At 35.7% G+C, this 17183-nt stretch overlaps 1 protein-coding gene across 2 annotated transcripts in view; it reads left to right on the top strand.

Moving 5' to 3' along the window:
* The window catches only part of DCN (decorin), a 36492-nt gene that overhangs the window by 10759 nt on the left and 8550 nt on the right, over positions 1 to 17183 (top strand). For both annotated transcript variants that reach the window (XM_067697522.1, XM_067697523.1), the window contains exons 3-6: positions 5092 to 5204; positions 10958 to 11171; positions 11990 to 12103; positions 16365 to 16458. In XM_067697522.1, the coding sequence (XP_067553623.1) occupies positions 5092 to 5204; positions 10958 to 11171; positions 11990 to 12103; positions 16365 to 16458 (535 nt within the window). The remainder of the gene's footprint in view (positions 1 to 5091; positions 5205 to 10957; positions 11172 to 11989; positions 12104 to 16364; positions 16459 to 17183) is intronic.

Below are 17183 nucleotides of genomic sequence, written 5' to 3'. Positions count from 1 at the left end.
TCTCTCATGCATTTGTAGTCAGGTGTTGGCTGAGGCCATAGCCATGGGGAGGATGGCCCAGACTGGACCTAAGACAGCTCACTCTCATGACTGGCAGTGTGTTCTGCTGTTGCCTAGGAGCTCAGCTCTTCTGTCATCTGGAGTGTCTCACATGGCCTCTCCAGCATAGTGGTCTCAGTGTAGAAAGACTTCTTACGTGACCCCTCGATGCCCCCAGAGCGAGCATCCCAGAAGAATTGGGTAGCAGCTGAACAACCTTTTCTGACCTAGCTCCGGAAGTCATGCTCTGTCACCTTCACCACGTTCCATTAGGTCAGAGAGACATCATAAGGCCATGCCACATTTGAAGGGACAGGAATTTGACTCCATCTTTTGATGGGGTTGGACAAGTGTGTATTGAATAAGAACATGTAAGATGGGAGATATAATTAATGCCAAGGAAGGCAGAAAGGATGGGAGGGAGGAAGGGAGGGAGGAAAAAAGGGAGGAAGGAAGGGAGGGAGGGAGGGAGGGAGGGAAAGAAAGGAAAGAATATCCTAATATAAACAAAGACTGATACTTTACAGATTTGCAAGCCTGTAGGATTTGCCATAATTGAACTAGGGTTAAATTGACCGTGAACAGCTTTTTGGGGGGGTCTAATTGTTTTTTGGGACTATGTGCCTACTAAACTGAGGAGTTATCATGCAAAGGTGGGGGGCTTGGTAGACGAGTTGTCCAAAGGTCTTGAACTTCATGGGAAAAATGATGACTATAACAAGCCCACAAAATGACTGACAAGAAAAACCAACTCAGAATCAAGTGCGTTAGGTGAAAAATCTGTGTGTGATAACAACTGAAAAATAGATTGCAGCTTTCAGGATAATATGCATTATAATTGTATTGTACAGAAAATAAAAAAACAATCATTTGTCACAGACTTACAGACTAATAATCAGCAAGATAGAGTTTTACCCTCTCTTCTCATTATTGATAATAATTACAGGTACCAGGAGTTGGGACGCTGCTATGCACTATAGTAGGGAATTATTTTATAGACTAGCTTGTTGAATTCTGAGCCAGTTGCATCCTAATAATTTGGGAGATTTACTATGAGAATATGTACCTTTATGAAAGAAGGATGTGAAGAGATGGTTGTAACAAAACATAGCAGAAAAGATCTTGAAGCCATGGCCATGAACTTTTCACAATGGGACAGCAGAATACACTATGATTTTAAAACTAATCAGTCAAAAATTTATTTCTGTACATAGGGCAGTAAGATCAAAGCTCTCATGAAAAATAGTCATTTGTCCTTACTTACCCAGAACTTACAGAAAAGAAAGAAAACTAAAATGTGGTATAATACATAATAAGTTGATAGATCAGAATTTTGGAGGAGTTTGTTTTCTGGAGTGGTTATGACAAATATTATAGAGGGGGGTTGGGATAGTGGGTACACTTTAAAGGACTGTTAGAACGGAAGTGGAAGAAAATGAGTGGGTGGAGTATTCCATAAAACAAATTATATGAACAAAATGAGTAGCTGGGAATAAGCACAGTATGTTCAGGGGACAGTGTAGATCAGCATCTTTTAAAAATATGTACATCGTTTCCATGCATCCATGGCATATCAGGTAGTTCTAGAGTGAGGACTCATGCATCTTGTTCTTGGTTTAGTTTAGCCATGAGGCACTGTGGAGAAGCCACTTAACTTCATTGGGTTTCTGTTTCTTTACCTATGAAAAGAGAGTATTAGACTGGCTTGAAAGTTACTGATTTCTGGGACAAGTAAAATTTTTTGAATGTTGAACAAGTTACTTTCTTATGAAGGTCAGAACCAAATCCAAGAAAATAACAACAACCTGACATCTGCTATCACAATCATTTTTTTAAAGAAGGTGTATTTAAAATGGAGGCAGGAGCTAGTCTCAGAAATGTGTGTGTGTACATGTGTATGTGTGTCTAATAATTTACATTAAAACTAACCAAATTGCCCTCATAGTTTTCTGATTATGATATAGACTGATAAGAACCTCATCATAGAGTCTACCTGATCAGAATTTGGAAACCATAGATTAGCTGATACTCAATGGTCCTTCCCTTTGTGACATTCTAAGAACTCATAGCTAGGATAATTTCCCCTTTGTATTCTGCCTATACTTTTTGAGTGAGCTAGTTAATACCCCAATACCTTGTCTAGCCCTTAAATGTATAGCATGTTATTGGGTCTGATGTCAGAATAATTCTTCTTGGGGATACAAATAAGTATGATAGGAAAAAAATATATCCTGTTGGAAGCCAGGAGATTAGGCTTTTCATCTGCATTTTGTCACTCCTAGCTACATGAGCTTGTTCATGTCACTGAACTTTTTCTAAAAATCATCTGAAAAAATGATATTATCCTACTGCCTTACCTGTCTCATTGGATTGCTGTGAGGTAAATGAGATAACATATTTTCAATTTTTTTATAAATTTAAAGCTAAATAAAGTTTTAATAATAAAGTGCTGATATGTGAAGTCCCTCAAATGAATATGAATTTTCTAGTAATTCAGAGAAGATTGTAGGATTATGATTTTAATCATTATAACAACTCTCTAAGAACTAAGCTGCAGAAACCACAAGCCTGGTTTTTTTTATGCTAAATCTTCAGGGAAAAGATGTAAATAATTCACCCCAAGCAGTTCCTATTACTATAAAATTCTAGGATGACATAATCAAAATTGTCAGCCATCCAGATATATCATTTTCTCTTCACATCTGAAATGTATCTTCACTTTGGCATTGAACAATTGTTAAGGGGGCCACTATAATATAAGTTCAACAATGTATAAAACTAAGCATAAGTGGGAATTAAGACTTTGACAAAGAAGCCCACGAAGCAATGATGAAATGTAGGCAGTAATTTTTCGCCAAATGAAAGGAAATGTGCCTTTTCTGCGTTGAAGAACACTAATTATCAAAGATTTGGCAGAAGTTTACTACTCTTAATTGCATGAAATTAGCAAACTGACATTTCTGTAAATGGCAGTGATCATGAGTGTATAGTGCAGTTAAATCCTCCTACAAAGTAGCTGTTCTGGTGGTTTGCTGTTCATCGCTGAAAACACTTCATTTTTGTTATTTCTCTGTGAACTATTTCTGTAGTGAGTTCTTGGAATATATTTATGCATGTGCAGAATTACCTGCACTTTGATATTCAAATTTATAACCATAGCTGATCACTAAATTGGGAACTAGACTTTTTGCCATTATCAACAGAACAGTGATAATGTGAACAAAAAAATTTGGGGGGGAAAGAAATCAGAAGTTGGTATTTCAGATACATTTTCTGTAATTTTCATGGCAATATGAAGATAGGAATATGGTTACCATGATAATTTACCTGTATGCTTACATAAGATTGAAAATTGAAAAGATATCTTCACAACATAGCAGTTATTATATACCCTGTTTCAATTTTCCTTTTAATTGAAAACTGTAGATTGAACCCTTTTTTCCATGAGGATGTGGGCAATTTCTGTTTTGTTCCTGCTATATCCCCAGAGCCTAATAAATTAATGGTGTCTAAAAGGTATTCAATAAGATGTTATTGAATGAATTGAAAGAATGATCTTCAGCACTTTAAGTCTAAGATATGATGGAGAGGTTGAAAAGCGTTTTTGATTTACGTTATGCAATCTTAAAATATGAAAATGACCATAGGAATTTGAGTTAATAAAATATCAAAATTTTGCTTACATCAATATGGAACAAAGCCAATGGAAGAAAGAAAGGAAAAAGGCTATATAATTTAATATTTTCTTCGTTAACATTCATAACGATAATTTTTTTTTTTTTTGCGATACGCGGGCTTCTCACTGTTGTGGCCTCTCCCGTTGCGGAGCAGAGGCTTTGGATGCGCAGGCTCAGAGGCCATGGCTCACTGGCCCAGCCGCTCCGCAGCATGTGGGATCTTCCTGGACCGGGGCACGAACCCGCGTCCCCTGCATCGGCAGGCAGACTCTCAACCACTGCGCCACCAGGGAAGCCCGATAATTTATTTTAAATGCCATACCTTTTGAATAAAAGCAGTTGATCCTTATACATCTAGTTGAATGACTATTGAAATGTCTTTTTTTAATGCCATAGAGCATTTGGTTTTTCAATGTGTTTACATTTATAAACTAAAAAAAATAACTCAGCTATTTAGATCTAAATTTAAAGTCCAAAAGTAATGCTTCATATAATAATTTTTTTTTTTTTTTTTTGCCGTATGCGGGCCTCTCACTGTCGTGGCCTCTCCCGTTGCGGAGCAAGGCTCCTGACGCACAGGCTCAGGGGCCATGGCTCACGGGCCTAGCCGCTCTGCAGCATGTGGGATCTTCCCTGACCGGGGCACGAACCTGTGTCCCCTGCATTGGCAGGCGAACTCTCAACCACTGCGCCACCAGGGAAGCCCTCATATAATAAATTTTAGAGAAGTTATATTAACAAATTTTGTTCATTTTATTCTGATTAGCTACATATCTATTGGTCATAAAATTGATAGTTTTAACATTCCAATTAAAACTGAAAGAGCCATTCTCCTAAAAGTTTGGATAAATTTTCAAGTTTTTGACACAACAGCGTGATTGCATATTCACATAATTTTAATTTTATATGTAGATCTGTGACAGCGTTAGGTTTATCAAAAGGATCTTTGATGATTTGGCTAAAGCTCTGCTCTACTGAAAGGATATCTATGTAGAAAGATACAGGTTTACAAATCACTCCCACTTAACACTTATCAAAGGAATGATTTTCTAAAACAAGAACAATGAGGTAAAACACACTGTGTACTGAGACATTTGAACCACACCTTACAAAATATTAATTTTCCTATTATGCAGAAGAGTAATTACATGGGGTAAATAATATACCTGTTTATGATTTTTTAAAAAATCATTTGACTTCGTTGGAAAAGATAGAACAGATATTTTAAACTACAGTTGATATAATTCCTAGAAGAAAAATATGGTAGCAGTAAAACTATCATTGAAACATTGATTTCTCTGTAAACCATCCTTTGTGATTCTGTAGTCATGTGTCCTTTTTCACTGAGTGCACATTGCTTTTACTCTCATGCTAGGTCTGGAAAAAGTGCCAAAAGATCTTCCCCCTGACACTGCACTGCTGGACCTGCAAAACAACAAGATAACTGAAATCAAAGATGGAGACTTTAAGAACCTGAAGAACCTTCACGTAAGAATTATTATTTATTTGAGTTATAACAAGATCTTACTCAAAGTATTTTTGAAAACAAAACTTAGGTAACGCCAAGATTACCATATGGTAATAAATAAGCACATAAGTGTTTATTAAATTCTCTTTTTAGGGGGTGATAAAGGAGCAAAGCACCATATTCATTAACCCCTAAAAAACATCCAATTTTCTTACATATACCTCATATAACTTTAGTATTGGCTTTCTAAAAGATATGTTATATCTTAATCTTCTCACACATTTTATCAATAAAAATCTTTATCTTCCCAATTAGAATGTACTTCAATAGTGGAACAAAACACAAAATGGACTGATCTTAGTATTATTTTATTTCATTGTTTCTTTTGTTTTCTTTCATTCATTTTCTAAGACATGCAAATGGCTTTGTAAAGGCTCAAAGACTGGCACCAAAAGAAAAAAATAAATGTCTATATAGCTATATATTTTGCTTTGTATTTAAGATTATGCATGCTGCATCCTTATCTGTATCTGTGTTTTTATTCTGCTTTTTCACTTACTTCTACTCTATTGTAATGTAACACATCCAGTCTACACAGTCAGGATTCCAGGAGAAAAGAGATGGCATGATCAAGGCAAGATTTAGTTATCAACTTTCTGACAGCCAAGATGAGAAAAGCAATAAACATTTATCCATTAGGAGAAAATTTACCAGATTTTTTCCCGTTGCGGAGCACAGTCTCCGGATGCGCAGGCTCAGCAGCCATAGCTCACAGGCCCAGCCACTCCACGGCATGTGGGATCCTCTCGGACCGGGGCACGAACCCGTGTCCCCTGCATCGGCAGGCGGACTCTCAACCACTGCGCCACCAGGAAAGCCCAATTTACCAACTTTTTAAAAGGAAGCAAATAATTTTTCCTTGAGATTTTAAGATTGCCCATGGAACAGTTAACAAAAATAATAGCAAGTAATAAAATGGCATCATCAAATTACTGAAGTATCCAACAATATAAGCACATTACGATATAAGTAGTGAATATTTCAGGGACTAAGTAAGAGAAGAAAAAGACATGATCTCATATCAGGTTACCCAGTTAATATTGGAGAATATGGAACAAAGGGTTCATAGAGGATTAGCAGAATTTTGAAAGGAAGAGAAGAGAGTTTTCTGTGCAAGAGGAAAGGAAAGGCAGAAGAAAATGAGCAGCAGACAAAAAGAGAAGATGGCTAAAGTGAAAGATACAGGCTCCAAAGTAGTGGAAGGTAAGGCTTGTGCTGGAGATCTCGAGCCCTGGACCAATGGGATCCTTCTCCACTGATAGGCTACTGGACATGGGCCCCTACTCACCTTCTCTCTGCTTTCATGTTATGATTTCACTGGGAGTGAAATGATGGAGGTACCAACAAAGTTTGTCAGTGAGTATTTAAACTATCATTGGAATAAGTTAAAAGAGGTGATAATAAAAATGAATATATTAGTTTCAATAAACTAAAATATGAAAAAGCTTCATTTTTTTTGCATAACTTTAGCCTAAAGCTACTTTTTTAAGGAAGGAAAATTCTCTTATACCCAACTTCCTGTATGTTTAAGTATAATCTCAATAATTTTTTTAAACTCCTCATACCTTAAATAAGAGATACCTAGTTTCTGTGACATTCTCACTAAGTCTGGTGTTTGTAACAATGTGTTCTTTCTTTTCCACGTCTCCTGCTAAGTATGTTTTTAGGCAAATTATCATCTTGGCAATCTCTTTCTTTCTGCTTTAAAGTATACACTGGAAGAAGACAGAGTTCATTAGAGCTTCTAACCATTTAGAGGATGTTAAACAGCTATTTTTCTCTTACTCTTTCATTCATGACCATTTCTATCCCTGTTATTATGCAAATAAACATCATAATTTCAGCCAGGAAAGCCACCCTTGAATGAGAAGGGAGAGAAATAAAAATTTACCAAGGATTAAAATAGAAAGGATTTAACAGAAAAATGTTTCCTTTTTCTCAATAATTTTATTAATTTACAACCGTGCCTCACTATGAGCAGTATATATTGCTTAAGAGTAGTTGTATACTTATATATAGCAGAAAAAAATGCATAATTATTCTATAAAGTAATGGAAAATTCAGTATAATATCAACATTCAATATATTTCCTTTGAATTAAAGCTTAATAAATCTAATTTTTAAAGTTTTTAATTAAAAATAAACAAAAATTGTCAAAGATTGAATAATAGCAAACACTTCTTTAGCCATTACTATATACTAGGCACTGTTCTTAATATCTTGTATACATTAACTTGTTTAATTCTTATAACTATTTTAATGAGGTAGACACTCTTGAGAACACCTTTAACACAGATGAGGATACTCAGGCACAGTGAGGTTATGTTACTTGCTTACTGTCACACAACAAATAAGAGCCAGAGTTTGAGATCGAACCTCGGGAACAGTCTGGCTTGAGTCTGTGCACTTATAAATTGCCTGTAAATATGACAGTAACAATAAAATCCCTTAAACAACACCTGGTACAGTGTGAGCCCTACATAAATGGCTTTGGAGAAAATTGTACATACTATTAAGTCGGGTTTCAACATTTTTTTTCAGTTTTATTGAAATATAATTGATATACAGCACTACATAACTTCAAGGAGTACAGTATAATGACTTGACATACATATATTGCAAAGTGATTACCATAATAAGTTTAATTAATATCCATCATCTCATACAGATATTAAAAAAAAGAAGAAAAACAAATGTTTTCCTTGTGACAAGAGCTTTTAGGATTTATTCTCTTAGCAATATTCAGGCATACCACACAGCAGTGTTAACTATAGTCATCGTGTTGTACATTACATCCCCAGTACTTATTTGTCTTATAACTGTAAGTTTATACCTTTTGACCACTTTCTTTGATGAAGGTGGTAAAAATGCTTTTACTCCCCCTTCCAGTCTATTTCTATGGTCAGTCACTTTTTTCGTCACCTCTCCCCTACCTACCAGGCTAGATCACTTTTCTTTAGTCACCAGAGAAGTAGGCAGTCCTGATTTTTTGAGCCTGGGCTTCAATTTCAGGTTAAATAGTACTCAAGGCATTTCCTGACCCTTGAGCAACAACGTCTCTCCTAATTCGACTTCTCTCGTCCTCTTACCTAACTAATGATAATCCATTTCTACTTGTGATTCTTTTTTTTTTTTTTTTTTGTTGCGGTACGCGGGCCTCTCACTATTGTGGCCTCTCCCGTTGCAGAGCACAGGCTCCAGACGCGCAGGCTCAGCGGCCTTGGCTCACGGGCCCAGCCGCTCCCCGGACCGGGGCACGAACCCGTGTCCCCTGCATCGGCAGGCAGACTCCCAACCACTGCGCCACCAGGGAGGCCCTTGTGATTCATTTTTTCATCAGCTGATCTCCTGAAGAATATCTGCGGTTCACCTTTGATTCTTTCTCTGTTTTGTCATTAGCCAATGTAATTAGTCAGTTTTTTCCCATGTTGACATCTTTCCATTACCTGTTGTAATATTATAACTATGCTTTCTTAAATATATTTCCCTGTGTATGAAACTAACATTAACCATCTTTAGCAGTACTGTATATACATGAGTACCTTTTTTCACATATGGATCTCTTTTAGATGAAGCTCTAATTTATATATATCTTAACGTTTTACATCATGATGACCAAAATTTGTATGGTTGATTCATTTTTCACATTTATTTTATTCTGAAAGTGGAAATGCTTTTTGCTGGACTAGACCTTTCAACCAACAATGACATTTGAAAGGTGCTTTCCAAAGAAGCAAACTATATGCATGATCATTTTTTAATCCTCACAACAACCCCCTGTAGGTGTTATTATAGTTTCTACTTTACTGAAAAAATAATTGGGAACAAATGTCACACCACCTCAAAATTTAGCAGCAGTTATTATTACTACAGCGTACTCACCAGTAGAGACATTGTCTAGTTATTATCTAGGAAAAGAAGTAATATTTTATTACCTGAAATTTCAGGTAACACATCAGCAGGTTGATTCTTCATAATAGGGTTCAACATTTAACGTAAAATAAGACAGATTTTCAGACCATGTTTAATTCATTTAATTGTATCTGTCTTTCAGAATTTTCTTGCACGGGTGGCAATTAAGGACGGCCTTTGCCTTTATAATTAAGCATCCATCATTTTGGCTGCCTTTTAATGATGCAAGTTCTCTCTTCTCTCCTCTAGCTCTGGCTTTTACTGATTTTCTGGACATTTTGCTTGTTAATATCAATTTCCTATGACTTTAACCCTTATGGGTTTTGAACTTTCTGTAATAGTCTTTGAAATTTCCTAGGATTTTGTTTTAATCAACCAATGTACCTGTTAGGATTAGTTAAAAGATTATGTTACTTGTAATAAGTTTTAATTAGTCAAATAATGTGAACTATATGAGGATGTACATGGGTCATTAAACCAGCTGTTACCTTCAGAAAGTAGTCCTGCATTTCTGAGACAGAAAGTTCTCACTGTTCTATTACTCTAGTTCCTATTTTGCCTCTCTCCATTTTCATATGCTCCTAAAAATGTACTGCAATTGAAAATACAAGTTTCTTGAACCTTGATAAAATTATCCTAAATTCCTTAGGATTAGTTGATAAATTGACTTAAAATAATATCAGTGTTGGAGAATGAGGTAGTCCAAAAGTAGGTGTAGCAATATCTATAGTATAACAGTAATGGATACAAGTAACTTCCTATATGAATGGAACTCAGAAACATTTTTAAATTACCCCCAAAATAACATATTTGACATATTTAACTACATAAAGCCCTTATATGTAAAAAGGGCAAAAACAGAAGAAAAATATATTGTCTCTGCATATCCTATTATCTATACCTTTATTCTGTAAACCAGTTATTAAAATACATTAAAACTTAAGAAAATGGGCTTCCCTGGTGGCGCAGTGGTTGGGAGTCCGCCTGCCGATGCAGGGGACGCGGGTTCGTGCCCCGGTCTGGGAGGATCCCACATGCCGCGGAGCGGCTGGGCCCGTGGGCCATGGCCGCTGGGCCTGTGCGTCCGGAGCCTGTGCTCCGCAACGGGAGAGGCCACAATGGTGAGAGGCCCGCGTACTGCAAAAAAAAAAAAAAAAAACTTAAGAAAAATGTGAAGTTTTGTGAGCAAGCAATCCTTTTCCTCCAAACAATAAATGGTAGCAAAATAAAAAAGGAAATTTGTTTAACCTCTCAAGTGACAAGGAAATGCAAAGTAAAGCAATGAGCTACAACATAATGTGCTAATTTGGCAAACTTTTAGAAGGCGATTATATCTAACTCTGTGAGGCTGCAAGAAAATGTTACTCTCTTGCATTGTTTGTGATGTTATAAATTAGTGCCACCCCTTTGTAGTGGAATCCATGACAACAACCAATGAAGATGGACTTTTAGGTTGAAAAGCTGACTGGAGAATGGATGCCTGTGGCACACGATTCTTTACAGGTCACTCTAGCAATTTCAATATTTTGGAGTATTTATTGTTTAAAAATTAAGTATGTCTATCTATCTATAATCTGTATTTTATCAAATTTCTCTCCCCTTTACTCCTGGTGTTCAGGTCCACATATGTTTTCAAATAAAGGAAGCAGATCAGTTTAATTTTTTTCTGATTTCTTCTAATTTTGCAGATTTCTCTGCTAGTCCCATGAATGGAATGAATAAACCACACCCTTGCTTTACATACATATTTATGTGTGGAAGGTTTTGGAATTAAGATGTTGCTTTTGTTCACTGCCTACAGACGTTGATTCTTATCAACAACAAAATTAGCAAAATCAGTCCTGGGGCATTTGCACCTTTGGTGAAATTGGAACGACTTTATCTGTCCAAGAATCAACTGAAGGAATTGCCAGAGAAAATGCCCAAAACTCTTCAGGAGCTGCGTGTCCATGAGAACGAGATCACCAAAGTGCGAAAGTCTGTGCTCAATGGATTGAACCAGTTGATTGTCGTAGGTACAGATATTCTTATAACTCTAAGACCAGGCAGGATTCAAGGTTCACCTTAAGAGATTACAAGTAAGCTTTAGCTACAGGAAGGTAAATTAGCTAGAACTTACATGTCTTAATACTATAAAAATAACAGTAGCCGGGCCAGGAGAAATGGGATTTTGAATCTGTGCCTTAAGACGTTTTTATTCTTGTCCTTGAGGATCTGAGAATGTGGAAAAAAGCTCTAGGGCAGATGCTCCACTAGCTGCCGCATGCCCAAGGTACAGGATGGAATTAAGTAGTGCTTATTAGAGATACTTGGAGGATACCTTTCTGTTGTGGGAATTTGTTCTAGTCTGAACATCTATAAATCATTTGCTTTAAAAAAATGTGTTCTAAAGCTTTTCTCTATGTGTGGTAAAATATTTGTAATTTTATAATTGGCTTAAAAAATCCTAGATTCAAATTATTTTAACAATATTTTAATATATCTTAGTAAAGTAATTACCCCATAATAAGTGTGATTTGTAGACACTTACTTTTATTGATTTCTAGGCAGACCTGTGTATGGACCTTAAATAATTTTGTTGTTATCGTTTTTGCTACTATTGCTTTCTCATAAATCTTTGGGGTTTTTTGTTGTTGTTCATTTTTTGATTGTTTTAATAAGGAAAATTTTTACCCCATTTGCCATCCCTTTGAGAAGCATGTCCTTTAATTTCTCTTTTGTTTTTCAGGCAAGTTGTTATTAACCCAAATTTCTTCTTGTTGAACAGACAGTACTCTGACTTACAATACCCTCAAATTGTCCTCTAAAAGCTTTGCACTTATTGCATTTGTAGAACTTGGCACCAACCCTCTGAAGAGCTCAGGCATTGAAAATGGAGCCTTCCAGGGAATGAAGAAGCTCTCCTACATCCGCATTGCTGACACCAATATAACCACCATCCCTCAAGGTGACGAAAATTCTCCAAAGCAATTTGAATATCTAAATCCAAAGGCTTTGACACTGAAAAATGGTTTTGGAAATTTGAATGGTGACTCAAGCGGCCATTCTCTATCCCTCGAAGTGTTTCTACTGAACCTAGCTGACCACTGGGCCCTCTAGGCTCACAGTAGAGATGCCTAGACTCTTTCACCTATAAAGTCTCTTACATCTAACATAAAATGTAGGTTAACACACAATGATTTTATATCATAGAATTGTGATATCACAGAAAAAATGTACAGTTACTTAAAAAATAGAGTGCTTTAGTGGTACTTTATTAAAAAAAATGATACGTGGAAGTACCTCTGATATTGAGCCAATTTTTACTTTGAGTCTCTGATCCCTTAGTGAATTCCTTTCCATCTTAGGGCATTCTAGTCATTACTATCTGAGTAACAGGACTCACAGGGGTCACATTCTTATTTAAGAGTGGTGGTGTGTGTTGTAAAGAGTGTGGATTTTGGGGGTCATTTGCATGAGTTCAGACTGTCACTAATTGGCTCTACGATCTTGGACCAGTTATTCAACATGTATGACACATTTTTAAATCTGTAAAGTGGTAATAATATTAACATCCACTTCATCGGGTTGTTTTAAAACTAAATAAATAGAGAACTATCTGGCCTGTAGATAAGTAGTGGATTAATATTACCTTCTATTATTCATTAAAAGTGTTTTAAACACTCCTTTTGCCTAGGCAAAGTACAAACACTGGAGACAGGGCAGTGAGTAGGATGTAGACCTGCCTTCAAGGATCTTATTGCATAGAACAAAGACAGGCAAATAAACAGCAGTCATCATACAGTCACAGGGGTAAGCTCATCGTGCTAAGGCTTAGCCAGGAGAGGCACATAAGCCAATCTTTGTGACAGAAAAGGCATCAAATCACCAAAAATAAGTTTCTCTAAGTTTACATTTTTCTGGTCCCAGGTTTTTCAGTCTCACAAAACTGCCTCTGTATTCTCAAATTTTCCCCTTAGTCTGGCCCTTCCTACTTGGATGTCTTGTTCTTGAATTGGGTAGAAAATATAGGTACTTGCCCACAGAAAACAATTTCCCTTTACTGTGCTTCCACAGAAACTTCAAGTCTAGAGAGTACGGAGTCCATAGAATGTTTCCTTACTACCCCTTGCCCTTCCACAGTCTTTTGGCTACAAAGTATGTTTTTGATGCCCATTAATAGAAACTACTGGTGCAGATGATAGATAGATAGATAGATAGATAGATAGATGGAGATTGAGTTATAGTTCACAAAGTACTTTCATGTTGAGTCTCTGACTTGTTACATGTAACAAGTAATTTTTTAATCCCCAGTGCAAGGATTTTATATTTGTAACTATATTTTTAATTTATATTTACAATAGTATATTTTATTATATATATATACATATACATATAATTTTCTATATTTATCTTGCCTAAAGCCTTAGAGCTGTAGGAGGTGAAGTAAAGTAGCTAGAATTTAAAGTCCAGGTATTTTTCACTACTTGATGCTGCCAGATGATTTGCATTAAGTACAATCTTTGATTTTGCCGTCCTTCTAATTACATCTCCTAAATATACCTCAGTAACACATTTCATCACTTAGTGATCCGTTTTCCTTGATTTCTTACATGTGTCTATCCCTATGCTAGGTGCTCTTTTCTCATCTTCTCTAGCTTGCTTTTATTTACTAAACTCTTAATAATATTAAAATCATAGTAAGTAAGTTTTATTAAGCACTTGTGCCAAATGCTTTTCATGGCTTCTGTTATATGAATCTCAAAACAATCCTTTATAGTAATATTATCACACCTGTCTTATAAATGAGGCAAATAAGTCTTAAAAAGATAGTAAATTGTGACCAAGGCCTTAGAGCTAGGAAGTGGCACAGCTGGGTTGTGCTGGGCTGACATCAGAGCTCATGTGTTTGACCATTTCACTCTGCTGCCGTCTTAAGTCCTTCTTCCTGTGAATATTTATGCCTGTGTCATGTATGAGTCTACCTTTCCTAGGCTGGGACCCTTATGCCTGGATGTCACCACTTTCCAGGAGTCTTAATTTCCATATACTGTGTCCCATCACTGATGGACATGAAAAGGCCATGGAGGAGTAGAGAGATTATAAATTCACACTCTGGAGTTAGACCAACCTGGGTGAGAGGCTTGACTCAATCATTTAGCTGTTTTGTGACTTCAGGCTAGTTATTCCACATCTCTAAAACCTCAGTTTTGTTACCTATAAAATGAAGGTATTAGTGACTCCTATCTTCTAGGATATTTGTGAGGATTAATAGATGTATCAATAAATAAGACTTGTAATATATATAGCGTACTTGGCCCAAAGTAAGCTCTCAGTATATTTTATCTTAAAAATGGAAAAGGAAAAGAAAAAAAAAGTAATTTGGCTAAATGCTATAGTGGCATAGGCTAATGATATTCTTTATAAATTTGCCTCTCTCCATCCCATTGCAAAATTTCCTTCCACAGTCAAACTTCCCATAACTTTTTTTTTGGAAACTGATGTCCCACAAGGGAAGACACTTAGAAACAAGGTAAGAATGATGGATGAGATGATAATTGGTGTTCCAGAGACACTACATTTTTTTTAATGTCTTTTCATAGTGATAGGGAAAAAAGGACATACACTCATTGCTTTGTTATATACTCACTTGCTTTCTTTATAGAAGTATTTTAAAAATCCACATTTATTTATTCTAAGGAGACTCAAGTGGTTGAAATCCCTTATTCCAAGAGTGACTGATTTCCTGACATTTACTCATAAGAATAATGCCATTGTTATTTCATTTCCTTCATTTAAGAACATGTTATTTTAACTCTCTTTGGCCATCTGGGAGCATATTACTTTCCCCACTTAGTAGCTAGATAGCCTACAAAATGGGTAATTGTGAATCTCTGTTTCCTCATTGATGAAACGAGGTTAATGAAAAATAATTTATAATTGAAAAAAATTACATGAGCTAAGTTACGAAAATGCTAATCTCAGTGTTCAGCACATAACAGACATTTAGTAAGTAGAAGTTCCTTTCCTTAGTATCTCCCACACAAATCATACTACTATTGAGAAACTAATAGGCATTTTCAAATCAAATATGGAATAAACTTTTACATTAAATAGAAGATCTTGACAGAATTCAGTGGGTTGCAATGAAAATTTCAGACCAAACATAACCTGTGATTTTCCAGTTTTATTCTTTATGGACAAACAACCAATACTATTGGGTTGGCCAAAAAGTTCTTTCGGATTTTCCTGAAACATCTTACAGAAGAACGAACTTTTTGGCCAACCCAATATCTGCTAAGCAGATGTTAGTTCTACATGTAACCCATTTGCTATTTTCTTTGTAGTTGTTGCTGTTCTTGTAAATGGAACAATATGCCATTTAAAAAGCTGTATAAAAACCTAATAGAGTCGCAGATGGCAGGAGGAAATGAAAATAAAAGATTTAAACTTTTAAATTTACATTACTAAATTTTTAGAAGTCGTAGCCATTCACGAAGTACTATCCAGAGGTTTAGTGGATACTTTGGATTTAAAATATTTTCCCCAGGTGCCCCACATATGGCAGATCACTTGATTATAGGTCTCTGTACTCGTCTTGTATAAAGAAACAGTTTTGATTTTAAAGGAACAAGTAAGTGTTAGCTCTTGCTACACACTGTATTACAGAGGCATTTGATGTTTTCATGGAAAACTTGATTAAAACTAAAGCCAGCACAGTATATAAGTGTTAGTTATTAATTATGCTCATTAATAAAATACCTGGTTAAGTTTGTTTATAGGTTGAACTTATACATAATCGCTTTATTGTAGTGCAGATGCCCATCTCCTCATTTTACAGTTATTATCCTTTGTCAATGGCAGTGCTAGCCCATTAAAAAAGCTGTAAGAAACTAATGAGATTCAGGGTTTTTCTTCAGTTCTACAACTGTATCCTGACAGTGGCTAAGACAAAAATCTACTACATGATAAACCCAGTCCATGTTTTTGTCATAATAAATCTAGGAGAAAAGCAGAAAGGGCTTGTACTACTTCCCAAAAGATATATTATTGTATAAAAGGGATGAAGGAAAAAGATGAAAAGCAAAACTGATGAATCAGATGCAAAGAAAATCCTTTGAAACTGTATGTCTTTTGGAAAATTGATGGCATATGTTCTCATTAAGTCTTTGTACATTCTCTAATTACATTTATCTGCTAAGTTAACTTCTTATATTTCCATATTGCAGGTCTTCCTCCTTCCCTTACTGAATTACATCTTGATGGCAACAAAATCACCAAAGTTGATGCAGCTAGCCTGAAAGGACTGAATAATTTGGCTAAGTAATAATATTCTTTCATAACATTCTATCAGTAAAATGGCTAGGTATATTGTGCCTATATGCTCAGAATTAGAAACATGATGATTGATTCTTTTGCCTAAACCACATTTTTTGTTGTTGTTTCTACAAACCTCAAACTTCAGCTTGCCCAATTATTAATATTAAAAAAAACTAATGAAATAGTGTTCTTATCATAACCCCACCAAAATCACCCTTATTTTTTATGAATACCATATTGTTTTTAGATTAATTTAGATATAAGTACAAGATATTTGATTAAATCAGTATATTCATTCAATCTGTTCTAACTTGACTGTATGAAACAGAAGGCTAAGTAAATTATAACATAGTATTCAGAATTTGAAAATGTATTAAAATGAAAGCTACCAGACATGGGAATATTGGGCATCTCACAGTACAGTACAGAATAGTTATCATGAGATTCTCTAATTCCTATTCTCTAAAGAGTTTAAAATGTCTCTGGACATTTAATGTACTCTAAAAAAAACTTTTTTTCTGAGCCTTCTTAACCTTTTTTTCCTTATAGATGATCACTAGTGCCCATCCTGCTTTCTAACCTAACTTCAGTCTTTCTGTATTTGCGATGTGGTGAAGCAATAAAAAAAGAGTGCTGGCAGACCCTTTCAGCTGTCTTCAAGGAACACTCTGCTCATCCACACGTATTGCTGAATGTCCTTACAGAGAAGCACAGGGTTGTACCAAATT

This window comes from Pseudorca crassidens, chromosome 11, assembly GCF_039906515.1.
Source record: "Pseudorca crassidens isolate mPseCra1 chromosome 11, mPseCra1.hap1, whole genome shotgun sequence".
NCBI classification, from domain to species: Eukaryota; Metazoa; Chordata; class Mammalia; order Artiodactyla; family Delphinidae; genus Pseudorca; species Pseudorca crassidens.
This window is presented reverse-complemented; position numbering and strand designations above follow the sequence as displayed.